This window comes from Callospermophilus lateralis, chromosome 15 (genome assembly GCF_048772815.1).
Source record: "Callospermophilus lateralis isolate mCalLat2 chromosome 15, mCalLat2.hap1, whole genome shotgun sequence".
Taxonomy (NCBI): Eukaryota; Metazoa; Chordata; class Mammalia; order Rodentia; family Sciuridae; genus Callospermophilus; species Callospermophilus lateralis.
Window position 1 is genome coordinate 81,383,083 of NC_135319.1, and position 23,432 is coordinate 81,406,514.

The following is a 23,432-nucleotide window of genomic DNA, read 5'->3' on the forward strand; positions in this document are numbered from 1 at the left end:
GTTATTAATTCCCTGAAGAGGTTATCCATTCCATTAACCTGCATCTCACAGCTCTTCTCAATTCCAATGATTCTTAAATGTATTCTGTTAAAGTTGTCCCAGAGTTCTTGTATATTCTGATCATGGTTGCTTATTTTCTTCTCTTTAATGCTGTCTGAATGTTCAAGGCTGACCACTTTGTGTTCCAGCTCTAAGATTCTGACTTCAGCAAGGTCTACTCTATTAGACTTTAACTAAACATTGTATTCAATTTATTGTGACTTTCATTTCCAAGATTTCTGTTTGGTTCTTTTTTTTTTTTTAAATTTTGATAGTTTGTATTGCTACATCTTTTAAAAAATTTTTTAATATTTTATTTTTTAGTTTTAAGTGGACCCAATATCTTTATTTTTATTTTTACGTGGTGCTGAGAATCGAACCCAGTGCCTCACGCATGCCAGGCGAGTGCGCTACCACTTGAGCCACATCCCCAGCCCCAATTCTTTTTCAATATTTCTACCTCTGTATTGAATTTCTCAATCATTTCCTATACTGACTACCTCAATTTCTTAGTAGTTTTTCTGTTTTCTTGGAATCAATTGATCATTTTCACAATGATTCTTTTGAGCTCTTTATCTGATATTTCATTCACTTCAGTATCTTTGTGATTCTGAATCATGAACTTTAGGAGGTGTCATGTTAACTTTTCTTTTCATATTTCTTGTATTCCTATGTTGGGTTTTATGCATCTGTTGGGAGAGAGATCTCTTCTGCTCTTTTGTGTGGTCCCCTTTTTAAGGAACAGTTTTCACTTGCCCAAGTGTCCTGGAGTGATCTGGATTGAGACCCCCTTGTAGGTTGGTGTCCACAGTCTTTGTGTTATTTCTCTGTTTTTGCAGTGATGTTCGTAGGTGGGATCTGGGGGCCCACCCCTAGCCATTTCTATTTGGAGCCTGGTCATTAGTTTGAGTTTTTATTTCTTCTAATTTTTGTATTAAAATATAGCTGATCATTAATTTGTGGTGGAGCAAGGTGTGCTGTCTTTTGGGCGAGTTTAGTTCAGAAGCAGAGTCACTACCCTGTGAACCTGTAGTATCCCTGTATTTTCCCAGAACCTCACAGAATAGGGGAAAACAAGCAATAGCAACTACCAATGCAAACAACATACAATATGAAAATAAACACCTGGTTTCTACTATGACATCTACAATGTGAACTGCTACAAAAACAAACAAGCAAAAAAACAAAACCTAGAAATGGTGGGGTTGGCAATTGCTCCAATAGCAAAAACAATAAGTAACCATAAACCAGATTCGGCATTAAAGCAAACAACAGATGTCAACTACGTCATCCACAGCAGTAATAACTGCAAAAGCATCAATGGTGGGGGTAGAAGTTATATAAACCAATCAGTTCTAAAAGATGGTAAAAATACAGTTAATTAAGTGAAAACAAAATGTGAATGGGAAGGTAGAAAAGAGTTTACAATGTTAAGAAGTGAACAGAGAGATGCAGCAGAGATGTAGCAGGTGATTGCTGTAAGGAAGTAGGAGAGAAAGTAGGATGAATAAAGTAAAGGGGGAGAAGAAAAGAGAACAACAGAATTTTCTATTATCAGGAGAAGAGAGAAACAAAAGAATACAAAACCAAACCAAAATATATAAACTAAAACCCCTGACCCTCAAAAGTCAAGGTAAGGAAAAATAACTACATTAAAAAGATGGTAAAGGTGAGAAAAAAAAGAAGCAAATATGTTTATGTGTATGTGTCCATGAGCCAATCAGCACAGCAAAACACACACACACAAAAGGAAAAAGATTCTTAATGAAAAATGAAGGAATCATTTCCACTGAGGTTGTCAAAATAGTCCATGAGAAGAGAAGGTCACTGTCTATGCCCACCTGTCTTTCTTTCTTCCTAAGCTGTGGACTGAGTGTGAGAAAGGGCTGGGTATTGTTAACTGCTTCCTCTTTTGTGTGGCTCTCTAAGCTGCCAGTTGGAGCGGCCTAAGATCAAAGCTGGTTGAAATAATTCTCAGCTTCCCTTCTCAGCAGAATGAGGTAGGATGGGACAGGAAGCTGGAGTTTGTCTTCTGGGACCAGATTGGTGCACTCCCAGGGTGGGGCTGGGGCAGTTCTGGGGGAGTTCAGGTGGGATTTAGCTCTAATCAGCCTCAGGGGCTTTATTGGGTCCTGTCTGCTCTGGAGAGACTGGATCACAAGCCCCAGGGCCTGGATCTCAGGAGCCTCCCAGGAATTCTACTCAAGGGGCAGGAGCTCCACACACTCTGCTGCCAGGGACGCCACCTTCCCAGCCTTCGCCTCTAGAGCACTCCCAGCGCTTCAGCTGGTCACACCTGCCAGACTCACAGGAGAAGCCCAAGGGGTTCCCCTGGGCGTTTCTCACTTGAATCCCCCTGGCACAATCCCTCCTGTGCCTGCTCTGCCTCTAGGTACACCCTAGGCCGCCAGGCGGGCACTTGCTGGGACAGGGTGACAGTGTTTGCTCTGATCTCCAGGCTCCCACAGCAGCAGCAGCTGCAGCTTGGCCACCTCTAGATGGCTCCAGATTTCTCAGTCTCCAGCACATTCTGACTAACCAGTATTGAATTTTAGGGAATGCCCTTTTTCACCCACCTGCTGAGAAGCAGTACTTCCTGTGGCTTGGATTCCAAGCCCCAAGGCAAAGGGGAAGCAGCCTTCCTGCAGCCGCCATCTTGACCCTCAGAGAGGCTCATGTCCAGGGGTATCAGGCCCCAGCCAGGAGCCTAGAACTAGGAGCGCTGATCTTCCCCACCATCCCTAGAGAAGCTTCTTAGCTGTTACTTTAAATGCGTATTTTACCTTTTCTCTGCCATAGTTACGTTTTATTAGAACTGCACAGGATCTTGATGTGTAAGCTTTGCACTGTGAAATATTTTCAGTTAGACAGTTGTCATCCCCCCCCCCCCACCACCACTCAATGGAAGACTCCAGGCTCTTTTGACCTTAGCCTCTTAAGAAATGGGCATCTAGTACAGGGCGTAAATTATGCATTGCAAGGAACATTCTCAGAAATGGGCAACAGGTTGGAGAAATGAGCCGCAGGGTGTGTGCCCTTTGTGGTGTTTGAACTTCTGCTGAGCTTTCGAATGACTTCCCCTAAGATAAAAGCATTAAAAATTCAGATCTTGGGGAAGAATGAATCTAAGTTGCACAGGGATTTCAATGCAACTGCATGTTTCCTTGGTAGACACAATTAACTGGCATACCAGCCCTCTTCTGCAGGGTCAGAGGAATGCACATGTCCAAGTCTGGCTCAGCCAGTGGACTCTCTGGTATGGAAACCAGAATTAGACAGGCAGTCAGTATAGAGAGGTAAATCAAGTCAGGTAAGATCAAGGAGGTCAATTTTGAGTGAGTCTGGGAAGTTGGACACTGTCCCCTGAGGGATTGAAATGTGAATTCCTCCAGAGCCCTTCCTCCACCCTTACCTAGAACCTGCCCCTGCTCCAACCTGTTGCCAAGGTAACCTGCCCCAGGAATTGCCCCTCCTTATAAGGAGTTATGAAGTTGTTAATTAATGTGTCCTTGGCTGCTGCATCCTGCCCTTCCCCCTTCAGCCCACCTGTGTCCCACCTTTGGGCCACCCCATCAAGCATTCCTGGACCTAGTCAGGTAAGCAGGAAGAAGAAAGATCAGGGGGAAGAGGGCGGAGAACAAAGGAAGCCTAGGACACATAAGAAGGGCAGAACACCTCGCTTCTTGAGATACCAAGGTACCAGCTATGGGCCCCTTCTCCCTCCCAGGAGAAGTCTCTTGACCCCTTTTTAAATAAACCTGCTTCATATGCCTGCCTTGGCGTGCTTCTCTAATGTTCAGACTTCAACATGTGGGGAAGCAGGACTTGTCACCAATAACTGGCGTATCAGTCTCATGGCCACCCCAGGACTGGCCACCCTCTGTTGGGAAGGGTCATTTCTACTAGGGGACAGAGACATCAGAAATCCATCTGTCTTAGCCGGGGCTCAGTGGCACACACCTGTAATCCCAGTGGCTTCCAGAGACTGAGGCAGGAGGATTGTGAGTTCAAAGCCATTCTCAGCAAAAGTGAGGCGCTAAGCAACTCAGTGAGACCCTGAATCTAAATAAAATATAAAACAGGGTGTTGGTAAAGATGGCGCCCGGAGCGCTTCTCTTCCGGGAGCTCAGGTCCATGATGCACTGAATGGCGTGCAAACTGTCACCTCCAATCCCTGTGAATGGCGCAAACTTTGAATGGCGCACCTCCAATCCCTGAAGTGGCACGAACTCTTGGCCAATGAAGAAGTAGCAGCCCACTAGCCCTGCTCCTCCTCATCCTGTGTTAAGCCCATAAATATCAACACCCTGTTCACAGCCCTCCCCCTCCCCCTCCCCCTCCCCCTCCCCCTCTCCCAACCTTCGCTAAGGTCCTGCTAATAAAACGGTTGTTTGGGCTTGTTGAGTTTACAGAGCTTTTCCACCGTTCCTTACATGGGGCTGGGGATGTGGCTCAGTGGTCTAGTGCCCCCGAGTTCAATACCCTGTACTCCCCTACCTCCCCCCCAAAAAACAGAAAGTTTGCCTCTTTGGAAGGTGCCTTTCAGAATGCAAAACTTTGAGGAAAACAAACATTTATGAGACACCTATTTTGGGCTGTATCCTCACCACCCACCTCAAAACCCCCTTCCCCCTGGTGGTCTCCCGTGTGGCAGGGCTAGCTGTCTTGGTCTCCGCAGATTCTTGGTTCTTTCTGTTCAACTCTGGAGATCCACTCAGCTCTGACACAGTTCCCCAGCCCTGCCACACCTAGATGCTGTGCGGCAGGGAGCTGGGCAATCCTAGGTCTCCCCTCTCTCAGGATCACTGTCCTTGGTTGCCTGCTGTCCAGTTTAGAAAAAAAATTACTTCATGTAACTTGTCTCTTTTTGGGTGTGAGGGTCAATCTTTTTAATGCATCTCCACTGGACTTATGAACTAGATCTGAGTTCACTAATTCTCTCTTCTACTGTGCTTAGTCTTCAGTCAAACTCATGTAACAAGACTTTTTTTTTTTTTAATAGGCTTCATTTGGGGCTGGAGTTGTGACTCAGTGGTAGAGCGCTTGCTTAGCACATGTGAGACACTGGGTTTGATCCTCAGCACCACATAAGTAAATAAATAAAATAAAGTTATTATGTCCATTTACTACTATATGTGTGTTTATGTGTATATATATATATATATATATATATATATATATATATATATATATATTTCATCTTTTCAGAGCAATTTTGGGCTTATAGCACAGTTCAGCCTAGAGTGTTTGTCTACACTCCTGTCTCCCCTTCAGGCACCCTTCCCCACTATAAACTTTCCACACCACATGGTACATCAGTGACAGGTTCATTCTACACTGGTGCATCGTTATCAATTGAAGCACCATGGCTCATGGTGTTGTAGAGTCTATGAGTTTGGAGAAGTGAATAATGATATATATCTACCATGAGCATATACAAAATAGTTTCATTAAAAATCCTGTCTGTTCTGCCTACCCATCCCCCCCTCCCATTCCCCTGGAAACCACTGATCTTTTTATTGTGTCCATAATTTTGCCTTTTCTAGAAGGTCTTGTAGTTGGGGGCAATGTAGCATGAAGCTTTTCAGATTGGCCTCTTTTACTTGGTAATACGTATTTCAAGGTTAGATAGCTGATTTTTAGTGCCAAACAATATTTTGTTGTCTGGATGTACCACAGTTTATCTATCCATCACCTACTGAAGGGCATCTTGGTAGGCTTCTAGGTTTGGCAACTGAATAAAGTTGCTATGAATATCTGTCTGCAGGTTTGTATGTGGACATGAGTTTTCAACTCATCTGAGTAAACACCAAAAAGAGTATGACTGCTGGCTTATATGGCAAGAGCGTGTTTCGGTTTTTTGAGAAAACGCCAGACCGTTTTCCAAAGTGGTTGTACCGTTTGGTCTTCCCACTAGTAATGAAGGGGAGTTCTTGTTCCAGACTCTAACCAGGCTGTTAGTGTTTTAGCCATTCTAACAGGTGTGTGGTGTTATCTTCTTGTTTTATTTTGCAATTCCTCATGATACATGTTGGGGAGCATCTTTTCTTCTACTTACTTGCTACCTGTATTTCTTCCCTGGAGAGACATCTATTCAGATCTTTTGCCCATTCTGAAACCAGGCTGTTGTTTTTCTCATGGTTGAGTGCTATGTTTCCTTTGCATGTTTTGGTTAACAGCCCTCTACCAGGTATGTCTTTTGGACACATTTACTCCCAGTCTGTGGCTTCTGTTGGCCTCAGAAGTCATCTATTTTATGTATGAAATCCAGAATATCCTTTTGATTGTCTTTTATAGACTTACAAATTCTGATAGAATCATTTATTCAAACATTTGTCAATCTTTTTGTTTTCTTTTACTTATCACTTATAGTTATTTTTAACTCTTAAAATATTTACTTGATTTTTAATTGATATAAAGTTATTTCAAGGCCCTTGTTTGCTAACTCTACATCGGGCTCATCTGTGGGCCCCTCTCAATTAAATTCAACTATATTCTCCTGTCTATTAATTTTTTTTTGCTGCATACTGAGCATTAAGCATAAAAGACCTATGGTACCTTTAGATGACATCTGACATCAGTAAGATTCCTTCTCCCTATTGTTGCCAGATAAGGTGAGTGTAAAGGACCTCTGTTCAATCATGGACTGAGCTGGGGATTACTTATTCAGAGTTGTTATAGTTGGGAGGTGGAAGTCCCATCTGCCATGTTCTGTGATCAGGTCACCCCCTGCTCCCCACCATCTCAGTCTGGTTGGCCTCAGCAGTCAGTTACATCATTAAAACCAGGATCCAGCCTCCATGAGAGCTCTCTGCACCAAGGATCAAACCACTGAGGAGTCACTGAAACAGCAAACCCCTGAGTCCCTCAGCTTGTTACTCAAGTGAACAGTGTTTTCCTCCACTCCCACCAGTGTGTTCTCCGAACAGCTGCAGTAACTCATCCCCCAGGACAAAGATCAGCAGACTGCATTCCCTCCTGGTTAAAGTGCATACCACCAGGAGAAGAAAACGCTTTTGGAAATGCACCTAATGCCAATAAATATTCTTAAACTGTAGCCTACCACTACCACAGAACTAACCCAGCTCCCTTCTTTGTTGAGAGATCAAGCTTCACTCTGTCTTGGTCAATGTTGATGTCCCTTCCACTCCAGCAGGTAGTCCCCAATCAAGACTCTTGCTCCCATCCCAGTCCTGTGTTTATTTGATTGTGATAGCCTGAGAACTCAACAAACCCGAAACACTCCCACTGGGCATGGGCTTTTGGTGTGTTCATGTCAAGCCCATTTTCAGGCTCTTGCCAATTTGTGACTCAACCCTTAGGTTATGTTTGTGCAGGTGGATGGCTGATGTGGCAGCAGGGACCTGGTGCCTGGTGGGATGGTAGCTGGACCTTCATCTGGGGAGGACCTTGGCAAGGACTGCAGGATCAGCAGGAGGCTGGTGTAAGGGGCACAGCATTTCCTTCTGATGGACACCTCTTGGCCAGAGGGGTGGGGAGCAGGGTTTGGGAATGCCTATGCAATTCAGGGCTCTCTAAGTACAAGATGCAAAACTATTCATTCAAAATTGCTTGTGTAGAAAAATATGTAGAATGTGAAAAACATCACAACACTACAAATTCAAAACCATTCCACCACACCAAGTCAAGATGGGAGCTCCTCCTGTCCACAGGAGGTCCCAAGCAAGCAAGGGACTCTGGGGTTTAAGCTAGATCAGCTTCCTGGGAACCCACCGCTGCCCTCTATGGCTCCTAAAGGGACTCAGCAGTCTCTGGTCCTTCCTCTCAGCTGGGGCCTTTTAAGGCTTGGCCCAGGCCCCCCTCCAAATCTGGGAGGGGACCGGCCAGGGAAGGTTCCAGCAGTTCTGGGCAGGTTCAGCCCAGTGGTCTGGCACAAGCCCTCAGGGGCAAAGGCTTGGACCCAAACACCAACATGGATCTTCCCCAGGGAATGGGGAGGGGTTCCTGTGAGCAACAGGTGTTCACCGAGGACCCATCACGGGCCAGCACGTGCCAGGGCAAGGGTGAATCACCGAGAGCCATGCACACACAGCTATGGTGGGCGGTGGTGGCAAGGTGGCTCGCGGGTGGGAGGCAGGGAGTAAAGGAGCCCTCATGGCGGTCTGGTTCCTTCTCTCCCCGCTGGCCAGGCGCCCTCCCAAGCTGGGGCAGCAGCCCACAGGCCAGTGTCCCAGAACACCAGGTCACCTCCTGCTGGTCACCTTTGGTGACAAGGCAGGACTCCCAAACCTCAGAGGGCAGCAAGACCATGAGGGCTGTCCCAGGCAGTCCTCAGGACACACCCAGAAGCCGACTTCTGCCAGGGGTCATCAGCAGGTGGGGCACATCAGAGGTTCCTCTTCTCTGGGGACAAGGCGAGAAGCATCCCCTCCCTGTGTTCCCTTCCTGGGAGGCACCTGGAGGCCCAGAGGCACCTCTGACTGGCCCAGAGAGCCGGGTCCTCGCGGTCTGGCGGCGCCACCTGGCGGCATCGACGGGGAAGCGCAGGTCCGCCGCTGTCCAAGCCGCACCTGCTGCTGTGGAGCCCAGGGGAAGAGGATGGTGCCCCAGAGGATCCTCAGCACCTCACACACCTGGGACTCTGCGGGTTGGCGCCCAGCTGAACACCGATGCTGACTGCTCTTCTCCCCAGAGCCCGCTGGCACCGCCCCTGGTGTGCCCCCATCGGGCCTCCCGGAGGGGCTCCCTTCATCACCCTCGACCCATCCCTTTGGCTGTCACTTTGAACTTATCACTTAGCCCCTGAACTTCCTTTCTTCTTTTTTAAAAAAGGTGGTGCTAGCAATACCTCTTGCCAGGCTGGCAGACAACTGGCCCAACACTTCACCGCTGCCATGGCACTGCATGCCACCAAAGCTTTGATCCAGGCACAGGGAGGGCAGAAATGAGCTGCAGGAGGGAAGAGGGCATTTCCCCAGAGTAGCAACACAGCAGGTGACCACCCAGCAGGTGACGGCCCCTCCTCCAGAGACCAGGAGTGGCTGGGCACCTTCTGGACCTCCTAATTCAGGAGACTGATACTCTGGTTTCTCTTCAGGTAGTATAAATCTTTCGCCTTTTACTAATTCAGGAGGCTGGTCTGGTAGAGCTGGGTCCTGCAGGACAGCTGAGAGGATCCCCAAGTGGGGCCCTAATCCCCTCCTCCCCACCCTGCAAGAAGCAGCCTCCTCCACACCAGGAGAGGCCCAGACTTTGCAAATGAGCAGGAATGGCACCCTGGGGGACTGAAGGATTCCAGTCCTGGGAGGCCTCACTGCCCAGAGGCCCTGCCCTGTAGCATCCCTTCCCACACTGGAATCCCACCTCTTACCTTTCCTCAGGCTGCTGTCCCCATCACTGTTCCCACAGGGAGATGGTGGGTGGTTATTGCAATGGTTTCAAACCTGATTGAAGCATCAGATTCACCTGAAGGGCGTGCTAAGATCCAGCCTTGGGCTTCAGCAGGTCTCAGGTGGAAACTGAGAATCTGCTTCTCACAGTTCCCAGGTGCTGGTGCTGCTGGTCCACTGACCACTGACTTAGAGTCAGACTAGGCCTGGGTGTGAATGCTGGCTGCTTGGCCTCAGTTTTCTCATCTCTAGAATGCAGACCATTGGACCTAACCCAGTGCTGCCAAGAGCATGGGCTGAGATGCTGCACAAAGGATTGAGAGCGGGATGAGGCACAGGGCAGGTGTGCAGAAAATGGAGGCTGCTGTCTTGGTCCCTAAGGACCATGCAGAGTCCCATCCCCAGCTGACCCAGCAAAGTGGGGGTGGGAGGATTAAAAGGAGAGAGAACAATGAGAGAAACATGGTGGTTTTATTTGGGCTCAGAGTTTGGAGAGGACACAAAAGGCAAGCACCCCATTCCAGTCCTGTAACATGGATGCAGTTGGAGGATGGGGGCACAAGAGTGACCACTCCGGGAGCCCAGGTCACTAGCTGGAGGGATCACAGGTGGAGGGAGCCTCGAGGCAAGTCTTCCTCCACCCCAGAGGGGAGACGGGCATTTCAGGTTGAGAAAGCAGCTTCTGCCCTGCTGCTCAGTGCTGGCCACACATTGGGACCACCTGGGGATCTTTGAAAACCCCAAGTCCAGACACACCCCAGACCACTGGCATCTGAGTCTTGGGAGTTGCTATGGACTGAGAGCTTGTGTCCCCCAGGAGTCCTAGGTCTAAGTGCCAGCGAAGGTGGGGCCTCTGGGAGGCAATGCATGGGGAGAGGTCATCAGGGTGGAGCCCTGAGGATGGGACTAGTGCACTCAGGAGAACAGGAGGTGAGCTTTGGTGACGCATGTGTTCAGATGCTGTGTCTGTATCCTGATGGACTATGGTTATTTGTTTTCATATTGTTGAGACTTTGTCTATTCTGGGTGCTCATTTTAAATTGCATCTCTTTTGCAAATGTTAACCAAGCAAGAGGAAGTAAAGTGACCTGAGATCCCCCTGTGTGTGCACACACCAGGAAGAGGACCTCACACGACCCGGCCCTGCTGGCTCTGTCGTCACACATCCAGTCTCCAGAACCAGGAGAAGTAAACTGTGGCAATGGCGCCCTGAGGTCACAGCAGCTGGTTACAGCAGCTGGGCTAAGATGAGGAAGGGGCCAGGCACCTGAAGCCCTTGATCCCCAGGTGTCAGTGTGAGTCCAGGGCTCAGATGGAGGAAGGAATTCACCTTCCTGCACAGGAATAGCCCAAGAGGCAGGCATAGGAGGCGGGCCAGAAATGGGCAGGATGTCACCCTGGGCCTTGTCCTCAGAGCCATGGAAGAAGTCTGACTAGCAAATGAAACAAGCAAATGGGCAGGACTTTGATTTGCATAGCGTGCAGCCTCAGGTCCATGTTTGCATAGGAAGAGGACTTGCCATGCCTCAGGAAGGGACTGGCTGAGGGCTCCCCCAGCCTGTCAGGAAGTGACTTCCAGGGTTCTGAGGATGCCCCTGGCCATCTTTGGATGCCCTGAGCCTGGACAATGGCCAGCAGCCCACGGATGTGTGTGCAGCTAAACTTCCAATAGCCCCTGGGCCCCACCAAGTGCTCCCACTTGGGTGGCCAGTCTTGATGGCCTTAGGGTTCCAGGGGCTTTGCCTCATCTCAGTTGTGCTAATGTGCTTGGAGGGATGTGGAGAAATTTCCAAAAGCCCGGCACCTGGGACTGCCCCCCAAATTCAACTGGTGGTGCTCTGAGTCTTTGATGGTTCCTGGTTCTGCTTTGCCTGTTCTGTGGCCTGAACTAGGTCCTCAGGGGCTGGAGGGACAGAAAGTCTGATAGTTGTGGGGAAGAAGGGGAAGGTCAGAATGGAAGACCCCTCTGAGAGCTGGTGCTCGACGCTGGGCAGAACCTGAGACTGAGCAGAGACCGGGAAGCCAGGGCCTTCCTTTGCTTTCTAAGGATCCTCCCGGTTCTCCCCTGGGTCCTGCCCAGCGGCTTCCTCCACCATTCCCCAGGGGCTCACTGACTGTGGCACAGGACCCAGGAGGAGGCTGAAGACTCGGTTGAGGATGCAGTCAGGAGATGTTTCTAGTAGCCAAGGAGGGAAACATCCAGGACAGGAGCCCACAGGTGCCACCACCAGCTCTCCTGCTGCCCAGTTGTCCCCAGGACTCACTCTGACACAAAGATTATTTTGCGAGTCATTTCTTAGGGAGGAGATCAGCAAAAGTCCCTGTAGAGGAAGAAGCCAAACCAGGAGATGAAGGAGGCCAGTGGACAGTGTGTCAAGGAGCACTGGAGGCTCATGTCCCCTGAGAGAAGGGGACAGCATACAGCACCCAGAGTGACCCCAGGCAGGGGCAGTAGAGCAGGGCACTGCATCGCCACCAGCTCCCTTTGGTCATTGAGTGCTACACAGGGAAGCATTTGGTCCTTGTCACTTGCAGATGACCTGTCACATACCCACACTTTAGTGACCAGAGATGGAGCACAAAGGGAGGCAAAGGGAGCTCTCCCAACAGGATGTAAGGACAGGGCACGTATAGCATCCATGCACAGGGCAGTGAATTCATGTGTCCCCCACCCCCTCTCCCAGAGGAACTGGGACTGTGTGTCCACCCACCCATGAGGGCACCAGGCTACACAGATGGCCCACTCGGGGGACACCATCACATGCAATTAGAGAAGTGGTCCACATAGATTCTAGCAATCAGGACATGTCCCAGCCCCCGTGCACACAAGTGACCTTGCCACCAAGTGGCATCAGGGGCGGGACAGGACTGCTCCTACATGCACTGATGCAGTCATTGGAGAGAGGGGGTTGCTAGGCTCCCTGTGCCCTCCCAGTGACGGTCAGGAGCAGCTCAGGAAGGTTTACATGGCTGAAAGTACAATTCTAATGACGAAGGTAGATAATCTTGGGTCACAGGAAACCAGTGAGACCCTCGGTACTTTCCTCTGCATATGGCGGTGTTTTGTAAAAATGTGCACAAGAGATTACCTGCACTTGGGGTGAGGAAATGAAGGGCTTGTAGTGGATTTTGAAGGGCTCCAAGGCCAAATTCAGCCTTCATGCAGGGCTTGTCTCCCAGCACCAAGGTCTCGATGACAGGCTTCAGTGTCACTGCTCAAACCACACTACCCCCAAATGAGGAGAGAAGCCAGTTCCCCACCTGTGTCTCTGAGGAGGAGGGAGCCCTCACTTCCTAGTCAGGTGGCAGCACCTCCCTGTGGCCAGGCACAGCAGGCCGTCCCTGTACACGTGCAGGAGCCTGTTTTGCATCAGCTTGAAGGCGATGCACAGGATCTCCATCCCGATGATGATGTACAGGGAGAAGAACAGGAAGAAGGTCGGGTGGTCCAACTTGGTGTCCCCAAAGCCGATGGTGGTCAGTGTGATGAAGCAGAAGTAGAAGGCGCTCTCGAAGTTCAGGTTGGTCTCCCAGATGGGGAGGATGGCGGCAGCACAGGAGATGTAGGCCAGGACCACCAGGGCGATGACAGGGAGGGGGACGTCCAGCCTCTCCACCTGGCACCCCACCTCGTCCAGGTTGCTGAGGATGGAGGCGGACAGCCTCCCCAGCGCCAGCTCTGGACACGAGTTGCTCCTCTCCATGGTCCGCGGGGCCAGGGCCAGCAGGTTCTCTTTCTCTTGTGCAAAGAGAAGACTCTTGAACAGCTCTGCGTGGCTGCCTGGGTCTGAGGGGCACTTGCCTGACTTGGGGCCACGGGGATCTTCAGCGCTGATGATGATCCGAGGGACAGAGGCCACCCCTGGCTTGGCGATGGGCTTCCTCCTGCAGCGCAGTCCAGGGCACCACTCAGAGGGGGCGCAAGGGAAGAAAGGGAGTTTTCGGAACTGATTGTAGGACTTGGACAGGATGGTTGCCAGGATGTCCCCTATGTCTGTGAGAACCAGGAACATCAGGGGGATCCCAAAGAGGGCATAGAGCATGCACAGGTACTTGCCAGGCTTGGTGACAGGGTAGATTTGGCCATAACCTGAAAAAGACGATGGAGCCTGGGTTCATTTCTGTCCCCAACACCCCCCCCCCCGATAATCTTTCAAGACACCCCCGCCCATCTCCTCTCCTTGGCCTGATGTTTACAATGTGTCCAATTCATCTATACCCACAGGAGAGCCCAGGGATTGGGTGTGGGCTTAGCATGCACAGAGCCAGGGTTCAAGTCCCAGCACCAAACAGGAAGGAATGAAGGAAATTAAGATATGCTGCTCAAAGCCTTGGCCACCTGCTGGGTATTGTGCCTGCCTTGGAGGGGGGGACAGAGGGAGGGCCCTCTCCTCCTAAGGATGAGGAAGCACTCATCCAGATTCCTGCCTCCAATGGCCTTGTCCAGGGGCAGCCCATGGTTGGGGGAGATGACCCCCATCATGCCCTGTGGCTGTCTCTGAGGGTCTCCATAAGGGGTGGTCTGCTCCCTGGAAGGGCAAGAAGAGCTCAGGAGAGGAACAGACACTTTGCCACGCAACCCACCACCTCTCCTCCCTCCAGAGACTCTGGCTCTAAGAAGCCACCCTTGTCCCCCTGACGGTCTGGCCCACCCTCTGTGTCTGGAAATGGGCACTCGCTAAACGCCATCGGTGTGCACAGCAGTGTGCGCGGTGCTGGGCCAAGAGCAGGATGGAGGACAGAACCAATGCAGCTGCTGCCCACGGAGCCCCGCAGAGGAGCAGGAAGTGCCCCAGTGACAGGGAAGCTCTGAGCCCCCAGGGTGCAGAAGCCACAGCCTGGCTCAGGTCCCAGCCCTGACCCTTGCTACGCCATTACCTGACTGCTGGCTTTCCAGGTTTCATGTCTGTAAAACGTGGGGACAGTCCCTACACAGGGAGGGACCAGCTGGAAGGACGTCATGAGGCTGGGGCCTGCCCCACAGTGGGCCACTGATGGTCCTGGGTCCTGGCCCTGGAAAGCCGAGGGCTGCATGCAGCGGGGTCTACAGAGCTTCACGGGGTCCTATCTCCACCCTCAGGAGGGGAAACTGAGGCCCAGGGAAGGAAGCCACTGGCCAAGGGCACACCTGTGACGAAGGGTGGAGTGGGGACTGCAGCGCACAGGGTGCTCCAGGCCCGGCCTGCTCCCAGGGTCAGACCAGGTCCTCGTCACCCGAGAGCACTGACCACCGGGGCTGAGGGAGGGACGGCCAGGGGTCACCACACGGGACATGGTCTTTCTGCCTTCAGAAAGGGCACACTGCAGAGGACAGGAGCAGACAGACGTCCACCTCCAGCACGGGGCCTGGGTCCTCGGGACGGCCAGCGTGGATGGTCTCGACAGGCAGAGGGAACAGCTCTGCTGCTCGGTGCCTGTGCTCAGAGCCCGGTGCCATAAAGCCTGATTAATACACCAACATGCAGCCCAATTATGCAAATTAATTTGAAGCAATTCCCAGGCTGGCTGGGCGCCAGCCTCCACAGGACTGCAGCTCCCAGGGGTGAACGGGCCTCTGGCTCTGCCTTCCAGGAGCAGGTGGCATCCGGGACCCCTACCCTCCAGGACACCGTGAGGGTAGAAGGGGTGGCCCTCTGGGGGTCTCGTCCATTTTCATGGGTCCTAAGCCTCCACACTGCTCTGGCTGGTTCCAGAGTGGCACCCCTTGGTGCTGGGTTGGTTCCATGAGTGCACGCATCATTCAGTGCACATTGGGTGCTTACTGCATGCAGCAGGCACATGCTGTTGGCCAAGTCGGCGTGGCAGGCAATCTTGCTGAGCATTTGGATCATGGGAGGCAGATGGTAGTCAATAGCACACCTGCCAGGATTCATTGCAGATGGGGATCAATGGCAGGAAGTGCAAGTGCCAACTTCTCTAGGCACCAGTCTAGATTTAGGCTCAGATAGGTTTCTTGGTGAGGGGACTTGAGTGGAGACTGGAAGGATGACCAAGGATTGCCATTTTCAGAAGGGGCAGCAGCATGTGCAGAGGCCCTGGGGTGGGTCTGTGGTGTGGTGAGGCAGTGGGTGCACTGCCATCCATGAGGGAGTTGGGTGCTTGGATCCAGCCTCGCCCACAGGCCAAGCTGTGAGCTCAGGGCACAGGGCACAAGGCTGTGTCTGCCCAGAGGGGACGCTGCTTTCTAATTTCCCACAAACTTGTCACCCAGGGTGAAGCTGGTACCCTGTGTGAGAGGCTGAGAGAAGGCCAGTGTGGCCAGTAGACTAGGACGCTGGACAGTGGACACACGCTGAGAGTCTGTGGAGTTGGCAGGGCCTGAGGGCTCACAGGAGAGAAGTGGCGGTGTTTTGATCATTATGGAGGGTGGGGAAGACCCTCCAGATAATCTCAGGCTCAGTCCTGGAGTGGACTCCTCCCACCTGCTTGGATGGGGCGGGGCTTTCCCAGGGCAGTGAGGATGATGAGGGAGAGCAGCCTGGGCCTCCTGGGAACCTAAGTGCCCTGAGAAGCCTCTGTAGCAGGAAAGGCAGAGGGGCTTCAACCCCGGGGGGAGGGGGGCCCTGTGACCTCAGAGGCAGAGCCTGCAGTGCCTCAGGCACACCTCAAGGTCAGCTGGGCCACCTGAGGATGGGCCAGGCAGGGAGGCGCCTCCCTGACCCTGGAGAGCCCCTCCCTCCCTCCTGGAGTTCTCCATCAGAGCAGCTGGTTCAGAGCTGCTGGCCCCAGACCTCCAGAGAGGACAGGTCTCTGGTTTTAGTGGCCCCGGGGGGGGGGGGGGGGTCCTAGAGCAGCCACAGGAAGGGGCACCGTCCCAGCTGCACCTGAGAAGAGCACCTGCTGCACCCCCGGGGGCTGGCCAGGGCCTGGGCGGTGGTTCAGGGGGATGGTGGGAGGCTTCAGCACCAGGCTGTCCAGAGCGGGCGGGGCTGGGCCCTGTGGGATCAGGACAGGCAGGAGGGACTGCTAGACAGAGGTGTGTCAGAGACCTCAGCAGCAAGGGGACAGTGAGGAGTCTGGTTGTCAGAAAGGAGCTGGGGACCAGTGCATGCAGCAGGCGCCCCCTGAATGCTGAGCGGCAGGGTGGGCATGCTGGCAATTCCCCACCCTGGGAGGATTCTGCACGTGGCATCCAGAAACACGGAGACGGGGCAGTGTCTTGGGACAGACAGGAGGCCTGACACATTGCTGGGGGGCCAGCGCTCTGTGACCTTGGCCAAGGACTCTACAGCATGCCACCTCAGTTCCCTTGGGGACAGTACCTAGTACCCAGCACCGGGGGTGGGGGACACTCACTCATTATGTGTCAAGTGCTTGAGACAGCGCCCAGCCCAGAGGGACATTAGAAAGCAAGAGACCTTGACTCTTGAGCTTCTCAGGACCCCATGAGGGAGCCTCCACAGGAGGTGGGCAGAACACACTGTGCGCCTGGCAGCAGGAGGTTTTGCAAGATGCTGGTCAGTGGGACAGGACGTTTGTCCTCTGGACACCTCTACCACAGCCAGGAGGCCAGCTGCTCATGCAGAGGAGGCTGGACACACAATAGAGGCTTCAGACCCAAAGCCACCTGCAGCTCCGGGGAAGCCAGGGGGAAGCAACACGTCACCACCCTCCTCTTCCTTGAAGTGCGTCTTGATGGGCACCCAGTGGGGACGATGGAGAGGGTGGAAAATTCACTCTTTCTTTTAGACATTAAACTCCTTGCAAATGGAGGCTGGCTCTGATGGCCACCCTCCCCTGCCCATGTCACTCAGGGCAGAAGCCAGTGTTCACACGGCCAAGAAGCCCTGTGTCCCCCACTTCATCTCCACTCTCCCCTCACGGCCTCTGCTCCAGCCACGATGATGGGTTTACAGCTCCTCACACCAGGAGGCGGGCTCCCACCCCAGGACCTTTGCACTTGTGTTCACTTGGCCTAAAACCTTTCCACTCAGCATACCCGCAGGCCTGTTCCCTCACCCTCAAACCTGTTCCCATGCCACCTCCTTGGGGTTCTTCTCTCCCTGCCCACGGCAGGCTTTGTCCCCTCCTTGTCCCTTTCCTTTTAACTATCTGACCCACTCAGCGTCACCATCTGAGTATTGACTTTTGTCTGTTTTGTCCCTGGACACCCACACTGTGCCAAGGACAGTGCCTGGCACTTCAATAAACAATGGTTGAATGAGCACATTCACTGAGCATCTGCTTTACACCAGGCAGGTGTGGGTGGGGTTGGGACACCAGGAAGAGCAGACAGAGGTGGCCTGATCCTTTGGGGTCTCTGAAGCTCTCCTGGACAGGAGCCCACAAGCCTGAGCCATGAGACCTGGCTGGAGTCCAGGCCTGGGGTGCCAGCATAGATTCCTGTGCCCACGCCTGGCATGGGCCCACGGAGCCAGCAGTCCTCAGGGATGTCAGTGCTGGTTAAGTGGAACCACAAACAGAAGCCAGCTCACTTTCCAGAGGGGCACAGCCCCCAGCTCTCCTGCACCCCTGCAGAGGTCAGAGAGGCTCTAGTAGCAACTGGTAATCCCCAGCTCCCAGACAGGGTCCCGGGTTGCATTCACTTGACTTAAAGGAAAGGTCCTAACATTTCTTGAAAAGACCTAAAAAGTGCTCTTAGAGTCCAAATCCCCCCCACAGCCAAACGAAGGCTGGCAATCTGCACTATGACCAGCATTCAGTGGACAAGCAGCAGAGAAGTCTGGTCACACAGCCCACAGCCAACGAGGGTCTGCACCCTGGGCCTGAGGACCTTGCCTATGCTCCTGCCCAGCCAGAGGCTCTCCTGGCAAGGGGGGGTTTGCTGAGCTCTAAGCAAAGAGCCTTTGTGGCTGCCTCGGAGACAGAGAGGAACTGCAGAAGATGTGCTGCCCCCCAGAGCCTGTCCAAGGAGGCGAGGCTCAGAGCACAGGAACCCCCAAAGCAAGGTGTTAACTACCAAGTTACCGGATGCTGCCCTGCATAATGGAGAACCACGCCGTTTCCCGCAATGCACTCCGACGTCCCAGCACACTCAGGGCTCTGCACTCTGAGTACTTCACTGCCCCAGCACTTTCCTCTCTGTGGCAAGGGGTCCATCCAGCTGGCCATGGCTGTGGACAAACCCGCCTCACAGTTGTCAGCTGCCCTTTCTCAGCATCAAGGCCAGGTGCTTCTCAGGTGGCCCAGAGATCCAGGGCAGGAAGCAGTATTCTCAGAGGGTCCTTTGAACACGTTATTGATTCCAGCGTGGAACCTCTCCAACATCCTTCCACAGCTGTGATTACTGTGCAGCCCGGGGTCCTAATTGACTCAGACGCTGGGTAGTGGCCTGGCTTTCCTGAGACCTAGAGCAAGCTAATGCATTCCACCAGACCAGAGATGCTCAGCCTCGGCTCCCCTGGGACCGCCTGGAGCGCTCTGAGAGATACTGACGCCTGGGCTTCTTCTGGAAAGATTCTGGCCCGATGGGTCTGGGGCAGGGCCCAGCCTGGGAGTTTGGGAAAGGTAGCAGGGTGGTTGCAGCCTGCAGCAGGCTGAGACCCCGAAGTGCAGGCTGGTGCTTCCCCAATGGTGGGGGGCCCCAGAATCATGGAGAGCTCATCAGGAATGAGTGACTGGCCCCTGCCTGTAGCTTCTGGCTCAGCGGGTCTAGGATGGGCCTGAGGATAATCTGCATTGCTAAGAAGTTCCCCAGGGCCACTGAGGCTGTGGTGCAGGGCCACACTCTGAGGACCTCTAAACAATCTGTGCCTCTCAAAAGGGGCCTCTGGAAACATCTAGAGACATTCCAGGTAGCCACAGTGGGTGGGTCAGGGGGAGGTGGAGATGCAGCTCAGCCCCCTCAGTGGGCAGCTGCCCCTCCAACAGAGAATTGTCCAGAGCAGGTGGCCACAGGGCTGAGGCTGAAGAGCCAGCATTAGACCAATCCAAGTTCCTGACCAGGGGTGACGAACTGTGTCTGTGCCTCTGGCCCTCGGCTCACCTGGAGCATCTCCTCTGTTGATGCTCTCTATGGCCTGTCTCTCCTTTATGGGGTCCGTGAGCTGTGGGTGCTCTAGAACGGCAGCAGGGGACTTGATCTCAGTCCTGCCTCTGACCTGGTGGCCTTGAGCACTCTCTGACCAGTGCTCCTTCAGCTGTGGAAGGGGACATTCCCAGCCCCTCGCTTCTGGGACTGAGTTCCTGCCAGGCCCACAGAGCCCCTGCCACCAGGCTGGCACCCATCTCTAGTGCTCTGCTCCATTCCCAAGGAAGCAGCTGCCATCTAGGTGTAGGAGACTCTGAAACCCAGTGCTCCAGCCCTGTCTCCTCCCTGCCCCCCAGGGTCCTCAGGACCACATTTCCAGTAGGGCTGGGCCTCTCCATTTGGAGGCACTGGGGACTCACCCTCCACTGCCCCCTTGCTCAACACCTCTGTACCGGGACCCCCATCCTCACCACCCTCCCCAAGCCTGCCGTCACTTAACTGCCTGAGGGTCAGCCCACCGTCCTGAGCCCAGTGGTCAGCCTCCCTCTGGCTCTTCCCTCTGTGACTTAATCTCCTTCTGCTCCTGATACTCCTTGTGCTTTTGGGCTTTGGTTAGTGCCCTCCTGAGCCTGGAGGGGTTCCCCCACCTTGCCTCCCTCTTTCCTGGTTCTCCCCAGTCTCTCTGCAGGTAGGCTGTGGCTTGTGGCTGAGCCTTCTCCGCAGGCCCGCCCTTGCTTCCGCACTCACCCACAGTGCTAAACACCGTGCAGCAGAAGAAGAGCGCGCTCAGGAAGGTCCAGTCTTCCGGCTGGTGCAACCACTCGGGGTTCATGCTCTTCAGGTGTTTCCGCAGGTGCTGTGTCTTGCCTTCCGCAGCTGGAGAGAGAGAGGAGAGTGAGGCAAGGGCACTGCCCTTCAAGACAGCACTGCCCAAGCACAGGGACCGGCAACCCTGTCCTGTGGTCCCCACTTAACACCAAAGCTTGGCCCTCGGGCCCTCCTGCTTGCCTTTAGACCGTTTCTTCTCCTCAGGTCCTGTTCCTGGACCCTGTGGGGAGCAGAGAGCCACACAGCCCCGTGAGAGGAGCCCTAAGAGACAGCCCTGTGCCTGCTGGGACTGCTTGGCAGCCTCGGGGAGCTTCCTTAACTTCCAGAACCTCCCTTCCTTTCACCATTCAAAGAGGGACAAAACCTTCTTGCTCTGTCTGTTGGACACGTGAGACCTGAGACCAAAATGCTCTCTGGACACTCAGCCGAATCCTGATGCAAATTACACCGCTCACCCTGGAGCCTGATGGGCTTTGGTGATCATACTGGGTTCTCTGGCACCAGGTGCCCTCCCTTATGGGCTGGGAAGCCTAGGGTCCCCTGCATTGGCCCCTGGGCCAAGAGGGCAGGGTGGCAACCCTGGCTTCATGGAGTGGTTCCTGGGTAATTCTGTGGACCTAGGCAGCCAGTGGGCTTTGGGACTCAGAAGATGCCACGAGAGGTACTGTCCGAAAAGAATGGCCCGTGGAGGACTTGAGCACCAGCTGACCGGCACCCGCCCAGGAGTCACCACCCCTGGGTTCCAGGCTCAGCGCAGATTCTACCACTTCTGTGGCCATGGCCAAGGACAGGAGGCTCTCAGCCTCAGCCTCCCATGTGAGAGGCAGCACCACACGGCAGTGACAGGTCCAGACTCTGGAGTCCAGGTGCCTGGGGCTGAATCCCTGGCTCCTTTTTTCTAGTTTGTGGACTTGAACAAGTTGTTTAACCTCCCAGTGCCCCAGTTTCCTGATCTATAAAAGGGGGACCATTCATGGGCTGGGGCTGGGGCTCAGTGGTAGAGCGCTTGCCTGGAAGATGTGAGGCACTGGGTCCATTCTCAGCACCACATATAAATAAAGAATAAAGGCCCAGCAACAACGGAAATGGATAAATAAATAAAAATTTAAAAGGTGAGGGACAATCATACCCAGTGTAAGGGATTCTCAGGAGGTTTTAGAGGGACACTGTGTGAAATGGGATTAGCCCAGGGTCTTCACTTATGGAGTATTTTAATATCCAATGAAAATCAGTACAAAATGAAGCTGGGCCAGTTCTGTGTTCCTAGCTCTTGCTGTGCCTGGGAATCACTGGGAAAACCTTTTAAAAATAAGGTTTCCAGCCACCCTTGGAGATCCTGTTTGAGTGAGTTTGAGAAAGAGCCTAAGAATAGGCTCCCTGAGTAATTCTGATGTGTGGGCTGGTTAGGAGAGCCTTGAACTTGCTGGAGTCTAGTGCTTGTGGTGACTCCAAGTGTCCAGCAGGGGCCATGGCATTTCCCAGTACACAGGGTAGGCCTACGTCTGTCTGCAAGGGAGCAGGGCCCTCCACAGAGGGGATGCTTCCCACTTGGACCAGCCAAAGCACCTGCTCCCAAATCAAGGCCAGCCGTGGGAGGGGCAGAGAGCCCAGGGCTGAGGGCGGCTCCCGGGGAGGGAGGCAGAAGCTCCTGCACCCTGCTCCTGCCCTGGCCTCTACAGCCTGCTCTTCCTTTGTCTTGAACTTATTTACTCTTTCTTGTTTTCTCTTGCTCTGTTGAATACACCTCTGTAAGCTTCCTTTGGGGAACAAGAGTAGAAACAAGAGATTCTGCACAAGGGGAGAGAACACCTGTAAAGTGTGTCTGTCTTCCAGAGGCTTCCTGTCCCTGAGCTGCTGTGCCTCCCACAGGGTCCCTGTGATTGGCAGGTCTCAAACTGTGGCAGGTCTCCCGTCTCTCCAGGAGACAGGCAAAGCTGGGATGGCAACAGGTGCCAGAGACGGCCCCCAGGTTCTCCTCGTGACCCCTCCCCTCCCCAATCCCACAGTAAGCAAGGCCTTTGAAACTGGAAATGGGAGAGTCGGGCAGGCTGCTGGCTCATCCTAGGGATCCAAGCCCAGTTTGGATGATTCCTTGAATTCCAGTCCCAGGAAAAAATCTTAGGTCAGGCTGCCATTATTCTGAGGAGCTGCAGAGGAAGCCCCCACTCCACCTCTGCCCGCCTCCAGCCCAGACCACCACATCTCCAGGCATCCTCCTCCCCAAAGCCTGGGAGGCTGGGTGGAGCTGGGAGCAGCCCTTGCAGAGCATCCATAGGAGACTCAGTGTTCTTCCCACATTCTTTGCAGCACCCGGAGAATCTATTAATCTCCCAACTTCCAAGGGAGAAACTGGAGGCTCAGAGAGAAGTCTTTTGCCTAAAGTCGCTCAGGAATTGGGAGGACACGGGCAACAGCTCCCAGACCCAGCCTGCTCCCAGGGAGCTGTCTTCACCCAGGGGGGAAGGCTGCCCCGCCCAGGGGAGGCACCTACCTGTCCCATTGCATTCCAGGATGTCACACAACTTGTGCAGGAAGGCCTTGAACACCTCTTCATCTTCTGGTCTCAGGACTGGGCTGCCCTCAATGGCAGAGAAGAGCGCAGCACCTACCAGTGCATAGGTCACCAAGCAGCAGAGGAAGCAGAGGCCAGGGAAGAGCTTCCCCATGGCCTCTGGGCAGCACCTCCTGGCCTGGGGCGGCCCCTCGGCCTCCATCCTCCTAGAGCATGCAGGACAGGGAAGAGCAGGAGGAGCCTGGGGAGGAGGCTGGAGCATCCAGGCCCCGCCAGGGGGCGGACGGTGGGAGTGGCAGGAGAATGGCCAGGCTCCAGCACTAAGTGCATGGTGTGTGGCTTCCCCCAGGAAGTCGGGAAGCAGTCGTCGGAGCCCGTCTTGCTGTGTGGGAATTACTGACAGGCGGGCGCTCCTGCTGGCCGCCCCACCCCCAAGTTTCTAGGGATCCTCCTGGGTAGCCTGGAGCTGCTGGCAGGGGCTTTGGAAGGGCGACATGGGTATTGTCTTCGGCTTTGTTTGGCCTTTGCCATCCTGAAACCACAGTTTCCACTTCTAAGTACCAAACCTGCTGGGAGCCATCAGCCAAGTAGGTATGACAATTTCCTTGCCAGCGTACTCCCATGCTGTCTAGTGGAAGGACTCTGAAAGGTGACCTTGCTCAAGGACCAGGGCGGATCCGTGTTTAGGGTGTCCCCGGTTTAGCATAATAGGAGATTAGGGTGTTCCCCGTTTAGAATAGGGCGTATCCTGCTGCCTGACTTCCTCTTGAGT

At 53.5% G+C, this 23,432-nt stretch overlaps 1 protein-coding gene across 1 annotated transcript; it reads right to left on the reverse strand.

Annotated features, from left to right (window-relative positions):
- Positions 1-12,676: 12,676 nt before the first annotated feature.
- Positions 12,677-22,862, reverse strand: Kcnk18 (potassium two pore domain channel subfamily K member 18). The gene is made up of 3 exons (XM_076834360.1): positions 22,640-22,862; positions 20,068-20,196; positions 12,677-13,479 (listed from the first exon to the last, which is right to left on the reverse strand). Exons 1-3 carry the CDS (start codon positions 22,860-22,862, stop codon positions 12,677-12,679), a joined length of 1,155 nt encoding a protein of 384 aa, XP_076690475.1.
- Positions 22,863-23,432: the final 570 nt, after the last annotated feature.